The following is a 19,251-nucleotide window of genomic DNA, read 5'->3' on the forward strand; positions in this document are numbered from 1 at the left end:
AAGTGAAAGGGCTGCCCATAGAAGTCAGTGGAAAAGTTCAAGACTCTTATGTAGCTGCAGCTGGGCGCCAGTCTGCCTGCTGCCTTTGTGTGCTGATGGTTGAGAGGACATGTAAGTCTGAATGCTTTCTCTCTCTTCTTTAGATCGTTGAATTTATACTGAGCTTGATGAGAGGAAACTGCATTCTGGGGCTCAAAAGGAAAAGGTAATTGTTCACTGTTTTGTTCTTTTGGCACCCAAAATGAACCCATAAAAGACTTTCTCCTCTTTGGTTTCTTTCCCAAGCAAAATGTTCTTTTAAAGCATGCAGTGCTCCCACTTCTGTAAAAAGGTGGGCAGAGACAGGACAGACGGAAATGATTCAGTGACGCATTGAAACCCAAAGTATTAAAAGTTATGCTTCTCTGAAATGGTGCACTTTCTGGTTCTTTCTGATTGTTGCTGCATTGTTTGAAATGATATGTCCCTTATTGTTGCACAAGACACGTGGCTTTTGCACATTTTCCTATGCAGGTATTTTCCATGTAAGAAAATCATAATTTCTATTTTATTTCTTCCACAAGTGGGGTGGAGGGAGATTCACTTTGCCAAAAGGTGAGCCAACTAGAGTTTCAAAAGGGTTAGCAAGATGAATCTCAGGGCTTTTGAAAAATAGCTAGGATTAGCTCAGGTTTTGCCTCTCCCTCCCCCCAAAATGTACCTCTATGTATTATGCAACACAGAGAAAGAAAGGGAACAGCTGCTATTTTATTGAAATAATAGAATAAAATTCCATGCCAGCACTGGGTAGGGCCACCATCCAGATGAACCATTTCCAGTTAGGATATTTATATAGTTAGGATTTATACATACCCTCGCTTTCTTCACTGTCATTGTTTAACAACATACAATCATAATTTGTTCTGTGGTTATTTAAAAAAGTAAGCTTAAAGGGAGCTGGGAATCCCTCTATGAACTTCTCATCCTGTAAAACAGAGGCTAAAAATCAGAGAGATGTGGTATTTAGACTAGTTAATCTGTATATCTGGCTTCTGCTACCTCATTTTTTCCAGAAGTAAACACAACCAAGGATCACCTAAGATGTTATGGTCTTCTTACATAGAGGTGAATTGTTGAACCCCACATGAAGGTCATTGTATGCAACAATCTGTGGATATAATCTTTTGATCCATCATTTCCTTTTAAGCATGCCATAAGAGTCTGGCTATTTGTGTGTTCTCCCCCCACAGACCTTTGACTGAGGCTTCAGGTGCCTCACCTTCAAAATACAGCCGTCCATACGTTCGCATTCCTGTGGAGGATTGTGAAGCGGTAAGGTTTCTTTGGTTTTTCCTTTGGGTATGATAGCCATAATTAATCTCGTACCAGTTAATATTTTAGTCAGATGTGATGCTTTCTTTCCCACTGAGATTAATTACTTTTGTCCGAACTAGTAGATATTGCCATACCTTCCGCTGACCCAGTAATAGAAATCGGTGCCACTTTTATTAAGATGAAAATCATGAAAATGAAAAACGTAATAAAGAACGGAGACCATCACTGGTGCTTTTGTGTCATTAGGCGGCTATCTCAGAGCACAGTCCAGACTGTGAAGACTCTCTTATAATTCGTGACATCACAGATGCTCAGGAGGAGGAGGAGGAAGAGGAGGGTGGCACAGAGAAGCTGCTGGCCCTGGTACACACGAGCAGTGGGAATCGGTGAGGATGCAGAAATGAAAATGTTTTCACTCAGATCCTAGATTGTGCTTGTCTGTACTCGGGCAGATTTGCTGTTTCTCAGTGAGTGATTCACATGCTGAAAGCGGCATGACATCTTTTTGTTTTGCCTGCAGTGGTGCTATTTGCAAGCACAAGAATGCCATGATGTGAATTGGTGCACTTTCATTTTACAAGATATTTGTTCAGGTTCTAGTGGTCTCCACCTTAAAAGGAACTGATAGCGCTGGTGACTATAAGGAGAAGAGCAATTACAAAATTGGGGGATAGACTAGATGGATTTTTCTTGGAGAAGAAAGTCTTGGGCAATTTGGGCACTTTGGCTCGCAGGGGGGCAGTGTAGGCTGAGGGTTGTGAGGCATATGTAACAATCGTTTGCCCAGTACTGTGTATTCCAGTCTTCCCCAAGCTGGTGCCCTCTGGACATCTTGGACTGCAACTCCCATAATTCCTCTGTGCTTCACCATGCTTGTAAACTTCCCATAGGGTATTTGTTGAGCTAGCTGGACCATTAGTCTTAGATGGCACTTACTTTGTGGTTTGGTTATGGGGCTATTTTTTAATGAACTTTTAAAATAAAATCTCCAAAAGAATCGGCGATGTTTTGGTTTCACTGCATTATATACTAAAAAGCATAGAAGGACCTGTATTCTCAACCTGTCCATGGCCCGTGTTTTTCAGGGAGGCCCAGGCACCCACAAGAGAAGATATTCCTCCCTGCGAAACGCTGCGGACTTCAGAACTGGAGCTCCCAGGAAGCGACTGCCTAGTTCAGCTCGTGGATGCTCCATGCAAGACCAGTGCAGTGCAGCCAAATGCCGTGGAGTTGCATTCTGCACCAGTCAGTGCTAATGAAGACCCCGCAGCGGTGATAGACTCGATCTTGAATGAAAACCAAGCAGTGGCACAGAGTGATTCTTTGCTTGAGAGGTGCGTCTGCTTTCACATAGGCACAGCCTGGGTCAGGCCATAACGGCATTAAATTACACATTCAGCAGTAACTTCCTTAGATGAGGAAAACATTTCTTGCCCAGATACAAACTCATTGTTAATGAGAAGCTCTCTCCCTCCCCACCCCCGGCCGTCTCTATTCTCAGTCTCTATAGTCTCTTGACACGAGAGAGCCACTCCTTCCTTCAGTCATGGCCCCCCTCTTTATCTTGTCCCCACCTTGCTTTTACTAATAGGAGCTGCAAATGTGTTGCCAGACTTCCTAGAAGTCCTCAGATGTGTCTCCTCCATATTCTGGATTGAAGGGCAATGTTGTGTTGGGTTTACCTCTAGGCACATCCAGCGTTTCATGTCTGATAGGTTAATACAGGGTGAGTTGACGTCATTCTTTCATGGTCCACCCTGCCCCCTTCCAGCTAGGATATCCTTGTTCCACCAGTGTGTTAAATGTACAGGGATGCATACTTGGGGTCCTTTTACAGTGTAACCAATCTGTGTTCAGTGATCCTGCGTAAGCACTATGCTTAAGAACATCAGGAGTTTCTTGCTTGGATTATATTAAAGTCTACCTAGTCCAGTATACTTGACAAGACTTCAAGCTTCGTTGCCTGGAAGTCTTTTAAGTGGAGATTCCTGGGACCTTCGGCATCCAAAGCCTGTGTGCAACCACTGAGCTATGGCTCTTCCCATAAAAAAGATGCTCTCTACTGCACCAGTCCTGTGCTTATACTGTGTCATGCTTGCCAGAATCTTTTATCAAGGGGATGCAAGCGAGATGCGTGGGGTTCTTAGTCCATGCCAGCTTTCATTTCCGTGAAATGATCCAAGATGGCTAAATGCCTGTCCTTTTTGGCCAGACCTGGTGGGAGTGGGTCTCGAGATACTCCTTAAAAATTGTGCCAGGTCAATAAAATGAGCTCCTCTGTGCCGCTGCCATGGCCACTGCACCTACAGCGCCTGCTCCGACTGCTCTGTGCTTTCCCCAAATAATGGGCGGGTTTTGCTGAGAAAGGGGCCGGGGGCACAAAGGTTCATGTCGAGCAGAAGAAAGAGGCTTGACTGAGAAGGCCCCTTCTCTATGTATCTCCAGCCTTTAAACAAGGCCTTGAAGGCATTTAGAACAAAAAAACATTAACACATTCAGGTGCCACAGCAGGCCAAGCCTTGGCTAACAGAAACACATGAAATGCGCAGAAGGCACGCGTTTGTCTTGAATCATAGAATAGTAGGGTTGGAAGGGGCTTGCAAGGCCATCAAGTCCAACCCCCTGCTCAATGCAGGAATCCAGGTCAGAGCATCCCCGACAGCTCTGTCCATCTATCCAACTATCTTGGATAGTTTCTTTCTTCTTTGAAACTTCTCTTAAAGATACCACAAGCCTCTCCTGTACTCTCTCTGTCGACAGGTCTGCCTGGTGCCATCTTTGTTATTATTTTGGCACGAGGCAAAATCTCTCCTGTTCTCTCCTGCTTCTGGTGGTTTTTGAGTTCCTTTGATGGTTTTAAGATCTGCTGATGTCTTTGTTTGATCTTATTTATTTTTATTTTCAGCATTTATTTTATTGTTTTCATACTGTGTCTTACTGAGGCTGTTTGCAATGAGAGGTGGGGTATAAACCCTATACATAAAATGTTCCCTGTTACTTCAAATTCTGGTGGGGTTTCTTGTCTCCTGTTACTTCTCCCAAGAATGTGGTAACTGTCTCTAGCATTTTTCTTTATGTTTTCTCCTTTCTTTTATAGGGAGGAGATTCAAGACTTCTTGAACTGTATTGATGCAAGCCTTGAGGAGCTCCAAGCAATGCTGTCTGGAAAGAAATTTAATTATTCCTCGGACACGCTTAGTGACGTGAGTTCATTTTTTCATGGCAGTTTCTTAGAGGTATATGCGCACATCTCTCTCAGATACGAACAGTGGTCATAACATTATTGTATTTGTATATTATTTATTTATGTGTTTACTGTACCGCCCAATAGCCAAGGCTCCCAGAGGACAAAAGCCGCCCCCCATGGGTTAGGATTTGATTTGGATCATTCTGGCATACTAAGTCTCTGCCTGAAATCTGCATGCTGATCTTCATATTTGCATAGGGGCATACATGTTTATAGAGTCCTTTACAGATAGACGGTAGCTGAGGGATTTGTACACCTTGATTTTGTGGTGTCTGTGTTGCGCACGTAGGGTGTACGTGTGATGGGCTTGGTAGTTCCCATGCTAACATGACGTCCATTGTATGAGTATCAGGTGGATGGGTTTGATCAGCTGAAACCAAATTCTAGATGCAGTTGGAGAAATATCTTCACAGAGCTTCTGTTATCAAGAATACAAACCCAGAAAGCTTGTATAAATAAAAAAGGATCTCCTTATTCAACTAGTTAACTGTATACCCAAGAAGGTATATCATATGACTGAAGTTTATGCTCTTTATCGTTGGATCCTGCTTTAATTGTGTGTGAAATATTAATTTATTGCACTTATATCCCATCTTTCTTCCTCTTACTCAAGGTGGCTTACATGGACCTCCTCCTCTCCATTTTATCCTCACAACAGCTCTGTGGGGTAGGTTAGGCGGAGAGCCGGTGCCTGGCCCAAAGTCACCCAGTGAGCTTCATGGCTGAGTGGGGACTAGAACCCGGGTCTCCCCATTTCCAGTCCAGCACTCTCACCACTACACCACGCTGGCTCACTGTGAAGGATTGGCAGGGGCTTGCCGCCTCTCACCCGGCACCCATCAGACCCAGCACTTCATTGCCAGGGTGCCCTGCGGCCTACTGGACACTGGGCTCATTGAGACTGGCTATGCTAGGGCAGCTGCAGGCGGCGGCGCAAATGAATAGGAGCATGAGCTGGCCCACACGTGAGGCTCGTGTGAATCGCCGTGATGGGGTCCACCTGGAAGAGGGAGGGGGTGAAGAGGATGATAGGAGGAAAAGTCGGCCACCACTGGATAAAAAGGGGGGAAAGGAGATAAGCAGAGGGGAGGTGGAGAAGAGATGGGGAGACAAACTGAGACCCAGGCAGCAGGAGGGAGAGAGGCAAGGCAGGAGGGAGGGAGGGACGATTTTTTTTACATGGGAACACCAGCCTCCACTCCTCTGTATGGCTGTTGGAAGTCACTTGGCTTACTGGGGAGAGAAGAGACCTGTCCCTCTTCCTACACTGCCCTTTTACGAGCAAGCTCCACAAGGCTTCTGTAGAATAGTTGCCCAAGGCTGGAGGAGTCAGTGTTTTCTCAGAGGAAAGGTTAAATCCTTCTCCGGATGTAACAGCTTTGGGCACCATTTCTCCTCACACGTTTGGCATAGACAAACCGTGGGGGGATTATTTAGCAGCCTGTTGTCAGTCCTTGCCGTAGGTGAAGGTGGAGAGAATTCTGCTAATGAATGAGCTGTTCCCCAGTTGCTCTGTGTTCTGTTTGGAGACTGCCAGTGTTGTAACTAGGAGAGTCCTTCTTATTAAACTTTTGAGTTACAGCTTATGTCTAGCTGCTCTGTCTCTGATGGAGTCCATGGACCAAGGTGGTTTTGAGGTGCCTTTGCTGCAAGACCCGCTCACATTCCCGTAGATATGTATCAAAGTAGAATAGGTATTTACAGGACTGGAATTGGATTAAAGGCATTGTGGTCAGTTGTCTGGTTTACATAGAAGTGATTAATCCATGGAGTAAAACTATAGTTTTTAAAAGGCAGGCATATTTTCCTTGTTAGATGACAGCTTCATGTGTGATAGCAGATGGCATTGAAGAAGAGATATTTCTTCACATGTAAGAAAGCTGTGGAGGTGCGGGGAGAAATGCCTTTTCTAAGATGGCACCTGCTCTCTACATATTATAAGTACGCATATTAAAAATATTAAAAATAAATTGCCTGATTAGGGGCACTTCCTTTTAAACGATCAAAACAGTTGTAATCAACAAACAGATCAATTATTGCTACTTATTTGATAATATATCTCATGATTTCTTGTTTTTTTTCTTTCAGACCTTCAATCCTGAGCTTCCTGTAATGGATGTGAACTTGTCAGACATGCCACCCAGTTTGGAAAATGTAAGTGATGAGGGCTTCTTTACCCACTGGAAAAGAGGGCAAGATCCAGTAGTTGGCCAGTGCTGTGGGGAGCTGGCTTTGAGTTCAAAGTCATGATGATAATTTCTTTGTGAGCAGAGAAACTAACTGGATAAAGCTGTGCAGTGCTGAGTTGCATAGTCCTAGTGTCTTTGCCATAGAAACAGAGCAGCAGGAAAAGTGTGTGTGTGTGGGAGAGGCAGAGTGCTGCAAATGCAATTCCACACTGGGAGTTCCAGTCCCTTCACCCACAGGGCCTGTCTACCTTACATGGTTAACTACACATAACCCTGTTTAACTGTCATGGCTCCCAATCAAGAAACCCAAAGATCTGTAGTTTGCATGGCATTGTTAGTACCCTCCCTTGTGAGCACTTTGGGAGAGTTACAGTAGCTGAACTGATTTTGAACTTGTTTAGAAGTGGTCTAAATGCTTAATGTCATGTGAACATTAAAGCCCAATTTGTGAAAGAATTGTTGTCTGCAATTAGGGAATGCCGTTCTTGAATTTGATCAGTTGTCAGGGATTGTGAACAGCTGGAGTGGGGAACCACTGGTCTACAGTGGGTTTCACTCTGACCCACAGCTCCTTTTCTGTGGCCTCACCCCCTCCTGCCCCCTAGATACCTGCTGCAGCCCAAGCAAGCTTCCTGAAAAGCATGGAGACGGAGGTAGCTTGCTGTACTGCTGTGCTGGGTGGGGAGAAAGGGAAAACTTTTTCGCTCCCGAGAAGCCACGTGAGCTGCTGCTGGGAGAACAGAATGACTGAATGGCAACCTGCTGCGTTTCTGTGCTGGATGGGGGGAAAGATGCCTGTTCCCCTGCCCAGCAGCCAAACAGAAGTGTGTGTGTGTGTGTGTGTGTGTGTGTGTGTGTGTGTATGGGAGGCAGGGAAGGCGGGGAAGTGTGAGCGTGGGGTGGTGATCTTAACTTAAGAACTTCACCACCCCATGCTCACTCAGTCTTAAGATCTTCCTCTCAGCATTCTGAAGAGAGAAAGAGTGGTGGTGGTAATGATCTTAAGAGAAAAAGAAAGCTGGGGTAGCCCTGTCCCTGTCCCCTGCTGGCATGTGGCCCCCAAAATATTGCCCCTGAGAAAATGCAGTCCGGGCAGGGGGGCTGAGGGAGATTCCTCGCCTCTGGTGAAGGTCTGAGAGCTCGTCCCCTAGGAGCCCTTGGATGTTTCCCCTCTTTGCCTGCGGGTAGAGTCATCACAACCCTGCCACCCAGAATGGCTTCGTTCCTTCTTAAAGGCTAAACGGCTTTCTTTGGACAGTTTACTTTAGTGCCTGAAGCCTGGTTGGCAAACTAGATAGTTCACATGCAGATGAAAGATAGCTCTTTACTTTGGCCAGGAGCGCCTTCCCTCTGAGCTTAGCTGGTGCCAGGAGATGGTGGGGCGCTGTCAAAAGCAGGATCCAGGCTATTGCACCTCCTGGCGAATTTTGCACACTTGGCACTGAGCCTACCAACTGCAGCACTTCAGCTTCTTGAATGCATGTATTGATCTTTCCTCCAAATGCTCCGGGTAGTAACTCCAAGCTCCTCATTGAGTTTCGTAGCTGAGCATAGATTCAGACTCAGAGATTTCATGGCATGGTCCAGCACTTATTATTCATTACATCACGTGATTCTTCATTTGAAGTATATTCAGTTTGTTTTCTTTTTCTGTGAATCATAGAGCCTATGTGGTTTGGTGGGAGTGCTGAATTTTCTAGTACCCCACACTAGAGTGGACATTGTGTCATGAGCTGTTAAGGAGAGGGGAACCTGGGTCTGCTACGGATGTGTGTCTAAAGCCAGCTACATTCTGAGGGAGGAGTTTCCTCCCACTGCCCCTGAGATTTTGCCCAACTTCTTATGACACCTGTTGGTCTGGGGTAATCCGTGACAAGTTCAAGGCTAGCCATGAGAGGGAGTTCTACACCATTATCGCTGCTTTAAAAACACTCCAAAACTACATCATGTTTCTTGAACTCCTGACTTCTCTTCTGTTGCTCAAAGAATATTTGATGGGATCCAATTCTTTAAGCCTCTCAGATTTTTCTTTGCTACCAGTAACTGCTAAACTTCTGTTTTAAAGAATTGGGATAATAAGGTGGCTGCAAATATTTTGTGGGAGTAGGAGGGGAGAATGAAGACTCCTAAAAATACTCGAGGAGCAATAAATACCAATTGCAATGATGTGAAAGAAAACTCTTGTTTTCCAAGCCCACTGCCCATAGCAGCCTCTTAAGTGGGGGAGGAAGAGTTTGCGGATTTCAAGACAGTTTGAAATTACTGTTACAAAAGGCCTCTGCCAAAGCTGAATTCTCCTGTAGACCCAGTTTTTAGAAGAAAGTTTGTTCATTTCTTTTCTTTTAAAATAAGCTCCTTTTCCAAGATGGTTTGGATTCTGCTAAAACTCTGGCAGCTTCCTCCAGTGACCTTGGCTTTGTGAGTGTTGACCTGTTGGAAGAACACAGCAGGTTTCCCAGGGAGAGCTGTGAAGTGGGATGGGGAAGTCTGTCTCCCAAAACACAGTGTGGTCAGCTGAGCGGGAAGCATGCTCTGGTTTTGTTGTGAGAGCTTGTGCTCTGCAAGCTGTGTCCATTCTTGCTCTCTAGAGACGCCATTAGGCTTGCATTGGGCAATGGAAGCATTGTGAGCAAGGGCTACAGGTTGCAATGGAGCAGACAGAGGACTAATATATAGCAGGGTGGGGTTAGGGAAATTGCCCCTTGTCCTAATACCAGTAATACTGCTCAACCTATCTCAATTGGTTTATGTTTTTTTAATTATATCCTGCCCTCCTCCAAGGAGCTCAGGATGGGCAGGGTGTCTCTCTCCTGCCCCCCACTTTATCCCCACAAGAGCCCTGGGAGAGAGATTAGGCTGAGAGTGAGTGGCTACCCTAAGGTCACTCAGCGAGCTTCATGAGTGGGGATTTGAACTCAGGTCTCCTAGTCTGACACTCTCAAATCACTGCTGTCTTGGCTTTTAACATCCCACAAACACTTACTGCCCTACTTGTTGAGCATGTTAAAAGGAAGGACAATATTTCTGTCATCCAGAGTGGATTTGCCTTAAAATCTAAAGGCAGTGTGGTGTAGTGGATAGAATGCTAGGCAGATCCTGGTTCACTTCTCCACTTGCTGGGTAACTTCAGGGCAGTCGCCATCTCTCCGCCTGACCTGCCACACCAGGTTTGTTTTGAGGGTAGAAGGGGACGGCATGAACTCCTTGGAGAAAGGGTTCTATTAGATATGTAAGGTATTAAGCTTAATAGAATTTATTAAAAGATTTATATACCACACTACAGCAATGCAAAATCAGCAGGATAGCAGGTACTGAAGTTACTTTTAGACCATTTGATATTTTAGCTGATACGCATAGAAAACATCAGAAACCTAATTGGGTTTTTGGCAATTATTGGCAAATGCCAGCCTTCCCAAACCTGGTGCTCTCCAGATGTGTTGGACTACAGTTCCCAACATCCCCCAGCCAGCACGTGCATGCAAGAGTGCTCTGTGTGGAATACCAGAAACTACGTGGAGTGCTGGCAATCAAAGACGGCAAAAGCGAAAATGCACGAATATCCCTCTGCAGTCAAACCGATTGATTGTATAAAGAAGAGTAAACACGATTCAACAATGCACTTGTTGCATTGCACTTTAGATTTATTAATTGTTGGGGTATGCACAAATCGTGTTTTATTATGAATATTTTGGGCATAATCTAGCCAAAGTTAAGCACTATCGAGTCCCATTGATTTCAAAGGGAACGGGTTTAAGTGTTCATTCTTACTGTGTATTGCTCTGCACAGTGAATTTATACAAATATTTATTAAAGAACAAAGGAGATGATTTTAAAAAGCCTTTTAAGTGTGTTTTCCTATATGTTCACTTCTCTCTAGACAGAGGATTTGCCAGAAAGCATAGACACAATTGGGATGAATGAGCGAGAAACGTCAGGGAAGAATGGTGAGCTGCTGGGACAATTGTGAATTGCTTTGGAAACCTGATTCATTCACAGGTAGCTGATGCCGTCTGGAAAAGCTGAGCTTGAGTGCGTCAGCAGTGGAGCCCTTTGGGGAGGACAGCCTTCCTCTGCCTTTGTATTTCACACCACTAGTACCTGTATCTCTGGTTGGCATGTCAGTTTTTACACACTGAGTGACTGTTGTTGTCAATATAATTAATATAATGGGTCTATGCATTAGGGATGCTTGCCAAAGCCACAAATCCCTTGGCCTAAAAAAAGGAAAAGAAGTGTTGTCCATGATCAATATAGCAGTCTTCTCCAGTATAAAAAGTAACTTCATATGTTCTTAAATGCTTTGGGGTTGGTTGATTGGTTTAATCTTATCTTGAGTACATATGAGTGGGCCTCTAAACGTTGCTGAGAACCTTGCTTCTCACCAAATCTGAAAGGATGTCATTGCTGTCTAAAATTATACATCCATTTCTCAATTCAACCCCATTAACTTTCTACTGAATTTAGGGCAGGGCAGGAGGTAGATCTCCAGTTGTTTTGGACTTCAACTCCCAGAAGCCCCTGCCAGCATGGCCAGTGATCAGGCGTGCTGGGAGTTGAAGTCCAGAATATCTGGAGATCTACCTCCTGCCCACCTCTGATGTAGAGGAGCAAAGTCAAATGCTCCAGGAGTTGGCTTTATGATACTCCTGGGCTTAGCTGCTAATTTGGACCTTGCCATTATCTGTAGATGGCTGGGAAAGTGCAACACTCTGAATGCAGTGTTCCCTCTTCCAGAGGCTTCTCTTACTAAGCTTTGTTCTCCAGTCAGCATGGAGTGCAGGGGAGCGAAATGCTGACAGAAAAGGCACAGAGGGTGTGTCTGTTTAATGAAAGGTGATCCTGTTGCAACCATACCTAGAGAAATCAGATCTGGCCTCAGTCACACACTCCTCAGTTCCTTCCAGGCCAGACGGCCGCAATGCTCTCTGCGGGAGTGGCTTTTGAAGGTAGCTCCGAAACTACTCTTGCTGCGGAGTGTGAATGCCAGAAGGTTGGCGGTGTGTGGCGATCTCATATCAAATACACTGGTTACGGATGGGTTTCTGGGCTTCATTTAAAGCGCTAACATTCTTTGAAGCTCTTATCAGCCTGGGGCCAGCTAACCGTAGGGATTGCTGTCCCCCTTGCGAACCTGCCCAAGCCTTCGGATCAGCTTCAGAGGCCCTGCTGTGTGGCCTGTCCCCACTGGACATTCAGCTGACAGGCTTCAGTGACAGGGCCGTCTTGGCGGTGGCATTGCGATTCTGGAGTTCCTTCTGGGATGTCCAGTAACGCCCCCCCCCCCCCATTTCTGGATGGGTTTTGGATCCTTATTTAGCTAGGTATTTGGTGCTTAAGTTTCTCCGCTGCATTAATTGTTACGTTGGTTTTAGTCTGACTTTATTCTTGTGGTTTTAAATGGACTCTTTCTGTATGCTGCTTTGAATGCATTTGTAGAAAAGCAGGGTAAAAATGAAATTTTAAAAACCCCTCTTTGCGTTAAAATAATTCTGGGTTGGCCAGGTAAAATCTCCTGCATGCAGCGTGAGGTGTTTCTTTTTCTGTTCCTATTGCAAAGATCCATGAAGCAAGATCGCTTCTGTTCTGGTACGCCCACACACATCACTTGGTTTGTTAGTTATATTTGAGGCAACACAAAAGTTCTGCCTGATGGTATTGTATCAGTTATCCAGTTAGACTTGCAATAATAAATCGTTCATGTTGCTTGTTCATCCCTTGAGGAGTACACATGTGAACCAGCGTTTAGCCGTACTGTTTGTTAACGGATGGATTTTTCCCCACAGACATGCAACTGATACAGTATAGGGGGAACCCTTTGCTTTCCCTCTTCGAAGAGCCTCCTTCCAACGAAGGTGCATGCAAGACAGGAGATGCCAAAGATGTACTCCTGGCTTCATTGGAGAACCAGCCTTCCATTCCTCTTCCTTTCAGCAGCGAATCACCTCAGCAGGTCCTGGACACAGAAAACCAGGCTGATGGTACCCTCACCTTTGAGTCCCTGGATCAACACCTTCTCTCAGAAGACACAAATGGGGAATATAAACTCTTCCCTCTCCTGCTTCTCAGCCCAGTTGCAAATTTCATAGAAGAGGCCTCGGAAATAGAAACCACATCTTAAACCACATACAAAGACATGCAGGAAATGGCTTCCTAGCTGTAAAAAGACTCGGAATGGAAGGCTGATGGGCACCCTGCTTTCTCTCTGTTTCTGCAGTCTAATATCCTACATGGACGAGGGAAGCTTATTTTTACCAAAATAGTGCAGTTTGAGGAAGGCAGCTGCATGGCCAGAGCTGCGCTGCACTGATTTTTTTTTTTAAAGGCAGATAAGAGCAAACTTCACTGCTTTTAAATTATTTTATATACAAGTATTCTATCAACAGGGCAACTGTTTGTATCTCATGTAAAGTTTGCATATTAATACATTGGTTTTAAGCTATATAGTCTCATGATATCCAGTACTGCAAAACTGCATTTTTTTTCTTCTGAAATTTTGCTTAAGAGGTGGCTTGCACTCTGTTGGAATTAGTTTATTATTGGTTTTTTTAATATAAAAATGCAAAGGTTTTTTTCTCCCCTCTCTTGCCACAGTAGCCACTGTTCTGGTTTTGTCTTTGGCTACACCGTGTTCTATGTATTCTTCGATTTGCCTCTAGATATCAATGTAAGCAATTTCTGTTTCCTATGGAAAACAATGTATTTTTAACTCATCCATTTAAAATGACACCAGTATGTGGACACAATGCTGGATATTCAGATACTTTACAAAAAGCTGGTTTCTCATGCACATTGCATGCCAAACTCCTCTTCCTCCTGATGTGGCTTTTAAAGTTCACTAATCCTTAGTAAATTGGTGGAGACATTTAAAAGAGACGAAATCAAAGATTACCTTTATTCTTGTGGCTCAGTGTCCCCTACCTACAACTGTTGGGCCAAAAGCTTGGGGATTCCAGTGACCTGTCCGATCTCAGTATCTCTGGGTGGTGCATTTCGGAAGGCTGTTATGTGATGCTTGTTTGCTCCCAGACCTCTTTACAAGGTTCAAAGTCAGAGGACTTTAGGTTTTTCACCCCTCGAGTAGAAATCGGTGTCATAAAACTATTTGGCGTGTTGCTTTTTTAATCTGTAAATGGTGGCACTTTAGTCAATCACTGACTACACTCTGCTCCTATGACAGACAAAGCCAGCTGTTGCTCTTGGCAGGATCAAATTCTCTTTTCTTTGTGCCAGAGATGGATTTGACCCATGATGTTTTAAGTGTGTGTCATCCAATGCAGGAACATGTTGTTGAAGAGCACTGTGTGGAGGTAATGTAGGCCTGCTGACGAGCTCTGTCCTGCAAGGTGCATAGCAATTATGAGGTCTTCAAAAATTGCCATCAAAATAGAAATATTTTTTGTTATCAGAAGCTTGCCTCAAATGCCAAAAAATTGGCTAGCTGGCCTTTAGCCAACATAAGGTCAGATTCATTTTACACCCTTTGAAAATCTGGCCATGAAGAACAGAAGTTCTGCAAAACAAGTTGTTTTTTTTCCAAATCCTAAACTTAGTTTTCAGTCATGTTTCTCACTTCCACCTTTTGGCTTACAAAGGCCCCTCCTGCTTCTTCCTCTTCTCCTTTATGGGGAAAAGACAAATCAATTCTGCCTGCATTTTTCCTAATTGACTTCATGGATTAAGAATCCATATGATTATACAATTTAAATTCACAAGTCAAAACTCAAGCCAACTAAATTACAATGCTCATCCTAGGTTTTGTATTTCTGCCATTCTTTTATGCTTGTTTGGTCAGTTGAGTCAATCCATATTTAAGCACTTCATGTCTGGGGGCAATTTCCCCCTGTCATTTTTATTTGTAATGTGAGATTTTGTAACCTCTTTGTCACCAGTATAAGCCGGTTGTCAACACAACTAGTAAGCAGAAAGAACTTGCACAAGCAATTAAATTCCAGGCGTATGAGACCAGCAAGTCTTTGTGTTTCTCTGTCATCAGACCAAGGCAAACAAGCTGATAGGGTCAGCTGCAAGGGCTCTTGCCTCAGCCTCTCAAGGCATGTCAGGGTGTGGCGCCATTACAGTAAAACGTTCCAGAATGTCCAGAGGACATGGAGATGTGAGCAAACCTCTCCACGGTCAAAGGCACCAGTGGCCATTGCATCACAGTGCTTGTCCTACAGTGGTCTTGAGATGGGATCTGGGAGAGTGGGCCGTAATAGACGACTGGCAGACGCTTCAAGGCCTCCTCTGCTGTGATTGAAACCCCTCTACAGGCAGCCCCTCTGGCTTTACCCTGATCTGGAATACTGTTGTATAGACTAACGTGGAGCAGTGGCCCATCTCGTCCGGAGCTGCCCACTTTGACTGGTAGTGGCTCAGTCAGGGGCAGGCAACACAGGCCTCCCCCTGAGCAATTTTGCGGCCCCCACTGCCCTGCCAACAGATTGCCAAATTTGCTGCCAAAATTCAGTGGTGCAGTTGCTGGGGGAGAAAAACTGATTTTCCATTAAAACACCACACAATTTTGGCAGAAAATGCAGCAGCCGGGTGCGACCCCCTGGGTGTGGGCGGGGGGGGGGGGATTGGCCCACCGGAAGTTGCCCACCCCTGTTATAAATGGAGGTGCTGAAATCAAACCTCGGGCCTTCCCCATGCAAACCACGTGCTCTGTCTCCTTGGTATAAACCTGCAACGCTGCTGTCTCCTGATCCAGTCTGTTGATCCGGCCAGCCCACTGCAGTCGACTCTCCCAAGGCTCCAGTGGCCCTTCCACACTCTCAGGCAGTCGTCCGCCCTAGTCCTGCTGCCAGCGTTCCTTAGACTGAAGATGTCGGGGAGTGAACGCAGGCCCTTCTGCATGCAAAGAAGAGGCTCTGCCACATAGCTGCGGCCCCTCTCTGGTATGAGGAGCTTGTCATACTCGGTATTAAAACAGAGCCTCCTTCAGCTCCTCTGACGGGCGAGGGGTGCTGAACCCTTGCCAGCCTGAAGGCCAAATTCCATTTCGGGGGTCACATTCCAGTGACTGGCGGAACTGAGGCAAAAGGGGCAGGGCCAAATGCCAAATATTTTACCAGGATATTTTAGCTTGATGCTCTTACTGCCAAGGTAGTCATGACCCATGCTGCTTCAAGGCATTGCTAATATTGCTTTGCCTTATTTCACAAAAATATGTCAGAGCAACAAAGAACCTGCAGCACTAAATTGGAGTATCGGTATTGCACCAGGACAGCGAAATGTCCAGATATTGGGCTGGCGCAGTGCATGTTTCTAGCACTTTTCTTGTTTGTTTTTTCTGGCAGGGCTGTATGGAACAGGCAATATTTCAAGAGTTGGACCACTTCCTGACTCGGAGATCCAGTGATGGGAAAAGTGTGCGCCTACTGAAACTGGGTTTCTTACGCATGCGCTGGATCCCAGTCTTCGAAAACATTGACTGCTGTAGCAGCAGCTGTTGACAGTATAAGGCCCTCTGCCTTAGACGGTAATTGGAATGCTGAAAGTGGGTGCAATATTGATGCTTCTGTATGTAGGCTGCTGATCACCTCTCTCCATGCGCCACCGTTTTTCCTCCTACCAGGCAAAAAAAATTTAACAGGTGAAGCTTTTTTGATAACGTCGCTTGCAGATCCAATGAAAGGCATATTGCACAATTATTAAAGAAAATGAGGTGGCAACCTTACATGCAAGCAATTGGAGCTTTCTTAAAAGACCTGTTCATCATGCAAAAGCAGTGAACTATTATCTCACAATCTCACCTTGTTCAGTGAGATCTTTGTTTTATTTGAATTTGGTTAACTAAAATTGAGCTTATACATTAAGATACCCATGGAATTTACAGGTTCAGGGTAGAAGTATGACTTCACACGTTGAGATAGTTCACACGACATGGCAGGAACACAGGGGTTGTAGAGTTATGCGGGGGTTATTTAACTCCCAAGTAAGACTCGGCCAGGTTTGTGCAACATGGCAACCCGTAAGCGGGGGTTGCATAGTCAAAATGTCACCCGGCGCATGCTGCAGCTCATCATGGGTTAAGTAACCTCCAGTGAGCATACGAACTGAATCAATGAGCAGTTAATGAGCAATTCACTGTTGTAGAATGTGGTGATGGCCATTGGCTCAGATGGATTAATCTTAAGGAATGGGTTAGACAAATTCATATAGTAAAGGTCTGTCAGCTACTCTTCGCCATTATACCTAAGTGGAACATCTCTGTGATACCGTGAACTATTAGTCAGATGCTGAGGATGGAGGAGGGCTGATTGATTTATGCGCTGCTTGTAAGCTTTGCAGGGGCATCTGTCTTGGTTGTTGTGGGAAACTGAATGTCGGACTACATCAGACACAGCACGTGACCTGTCAGCCGCACACTGGAGTCTGTGCCTAACAATTCCCCTGGATTTGTCTGCAGTCTCTAGGCAGGTCCAAAACAGGAGACTTTGTCGAGCTGTTGGTGAGTTGCATTCGGCTGAGAGGCACATGAGTTGTGCATATCTGGAAGCGTTCAGCCATGCTATGATCCAGCAGGAGAGTGGGGTTCCCTACCCTGTGACAATGTGACGGCATTAACATAAGACTAGTTCAGTCATTCAGAAAGTGGCAGAAGAAGGCATTTTGAGCGTGCATGGGGTGACTTAACCCTACATGCAGTGACTTGTATGTGTGAATGAGGAATGTTCCAGGAGTGAGACCCCCTTGAAAATGTGGCAGGCAAGTGGGAGCCCTGGGGTGAAATAAGCTGACCCTTAGCTTAAAAAAAGGAGTAGGCAGAGCCATGGAGAGTAGGCTGATGAGCAGTAGCAAAATGTTCAGAGGCTGCGTGCCTCAGGAGTACCAGATTCTAGGATAATGGTAGCCATTCTCTAGCCACTGTTAGGGACACACAGTGCTGGCCTGGATAGTCTGTGCCAGCAACATACTTAGTACAATACCCGTATCTACAGAGATGCAAGAAGCAAAATGACATTGCAAAATGCAGTTATGCTGGAGCTAATGAAGGAGTTCTGGAAGATCACTGTGAAGTACAAATTGCTGATGTGTGTCTCTTTCCTGGTGCCAGACTGTCCAGAGCTGGAAAAAAAGAATTTCCCCATTGTATTTTGGTAAGCAAACTGGTTAAATGTTGGCTTGCTGATAACATCAGGTGCATTCAGAGCTGGTTGGAAACCATACTCTTAAGGTACTCATGAGTGGCCCCTCTTCATACAGGAGGGAAGCTTTGAGTGGGGTGCTGCAGGGCTGTCTCCTGTGCCTGGTACTCTTCAGTATTTAAGGGAGCAATCCTGTGGCTGCTAGACAGCCATAGGATATGCTGTTTTCCGGGAACCGACCTCGGAGCCCACACTCCGAGGTCAGTTCCTGGAAAACCGACCTCCCCCCTTGTCTGCGCTCCCTCCGAGGCAGTGTGGAGAAGCCCCGTTCTCCGCACTTGGAAGAGGAGCACGGAGCAGCTGAAAAGGGGTGGGGCTGGGGGTGTTCCAGGGCGGGGAGAGCAGATCTGCGTGTATGACACATCCTATGTGTCGTACAGCAGCCTCCTCTCCCGCTCGGCCCCCCTGCAGCTAGACAGCCGAAAATGGCTGTCTAGCAGAAATAGCAGGGCAGGAGAGGCGTGGAGGGAACGATCTCTCCCGTGCTTCTCCTGCCTTGCTTTGGATAGGTGGTCGTCTCAGAGTTCAGAGGCGGCCCCCTATCTAGATAGGATTGTGCCCTTAATTAAGTACTTCAATGAGAGGCTCGAGGGAATCCTCAGAATTGCAGATGATACAAAAGTGTGTGGGATACCTGGCACCCAGAAGCCAGGAATAAAACTAAAGACTACCTGGACAGAATGGAAAATGAAGTTGAAACGAACAAACTGAAATTCAAGGGAGACAAATGTGAAGTTCTGCATTTAGGCAGAAGAAAAATAATCAAATACATGGGTATAGGATGTGATGAGGATCTCGGAATTTGCTGTTAGTCACAAGCTGAACATGCGTCAGCAGTGTGATGCAACTGCAGACTTGTGTTTTGTTAGGGTAACACCCCTTATTTGGGGGTTGTGCAAATAATAGGGTTGCGGGGGGGGGGGACACCAGGTTCAACAGAAGGTTGAAAAAGAGAAATCACAGTACAGTAAATTGTTTCCTGTGTTTGCCAGCCTTGGATCTGACAAGCTCTGACACAATGTGCCACAATGCTTATAGCATCCAAATATGAAAATGTGCCTTCTAGTTTTTTAGGGCAACTTTTATTTTGGAGGTTTCTTTGCCACACTAAATATATTCCAGCCTCCCTCCAAGTTGGCTGTTGTGATTTTGGCCAGGGGGCTAACCTGTGCCACTGGCCCCTCAAACGTACAGTGGAGAGAGGGTTTTTAGCAGACTGAAGTACTGTGAGGATGGAGGAGCCCTCTTATCCTGAACTGTCTCACCTGTTAAAGAGAAATGCTGTCGGCATTGCTTTGTCATGAAGCAGCTCAATGGAGCTTGAGAAGCGTGGCTTGCGTTCTGCTCTGGC

General features: G+C 45.5%; 1 protein-coding gene across 4 annotated transcripts in view; it reads left to right on the forward strand.

Moving 5' to 3' along the window:
• LOC146338664 (heat shock factor protein 3-like) overlaps nt 1–16,497 on the forward strand; it is a 46,747-nt gene extending 30,250 nt beyond the window's left edge. For 2 of the 4 annotated variants that reach the window (XM_084814239.1, XM_084814241.1), the window contains exons 6-13: nt 144–205; nt 1,230–1,311; nt 1,561–1,700; nt 2,400–2,648; nt 4,412–4,517; nt 6,650–6,715; nt 10,628–10,694; nt 12,534–14,717. In XM_084814239.1, the coding sequence (XP_084670365.1) occupies nt 144–205; nt 1,230–1,311; nt 1,561–1,700; nt 2,400–2,648; nt 4,412–4,517; nt 6,650–6,715; nt 10,628–10,694; nt 12,534–12,868 (1,107 nt within the window). In that variant the 3' untranslated portion in view covers nt 12,869–14,717. Of the gene's footprint in view, nt 1–143; nt 206–1,229; nt 1,312–1,560; nt 1,701–2,399; nt 2,649–4,411; nt 4,518–6,649; nt 6,716–10,627; nt 10,747–12,533; nt 14,718–16,049 lie in introns of those variants that run through there. The other 2 variants (XM_084814240.1, XM_084814242.1) reach the window with 2 other exon arrangements.
• The last annotated feature ends 2,754 nt before the right edge of the window (nt 16,498–19,251 follow it).

Source organism: Heloderma suspectum, chromosome 9 (genome assembly GCF_057233095.1).
Source record: "Heloderma suspectum isolate Gila_16-S chromosome 9, 16-S_ref, whole genome shotgun sequence".
Classification (NCBI taxonomy): Eukaryota; Metazoa; Chordata; class Lepidosauria; order Squamata; family Helodermatidae; genus Heloderma; species Heloderma suspectum.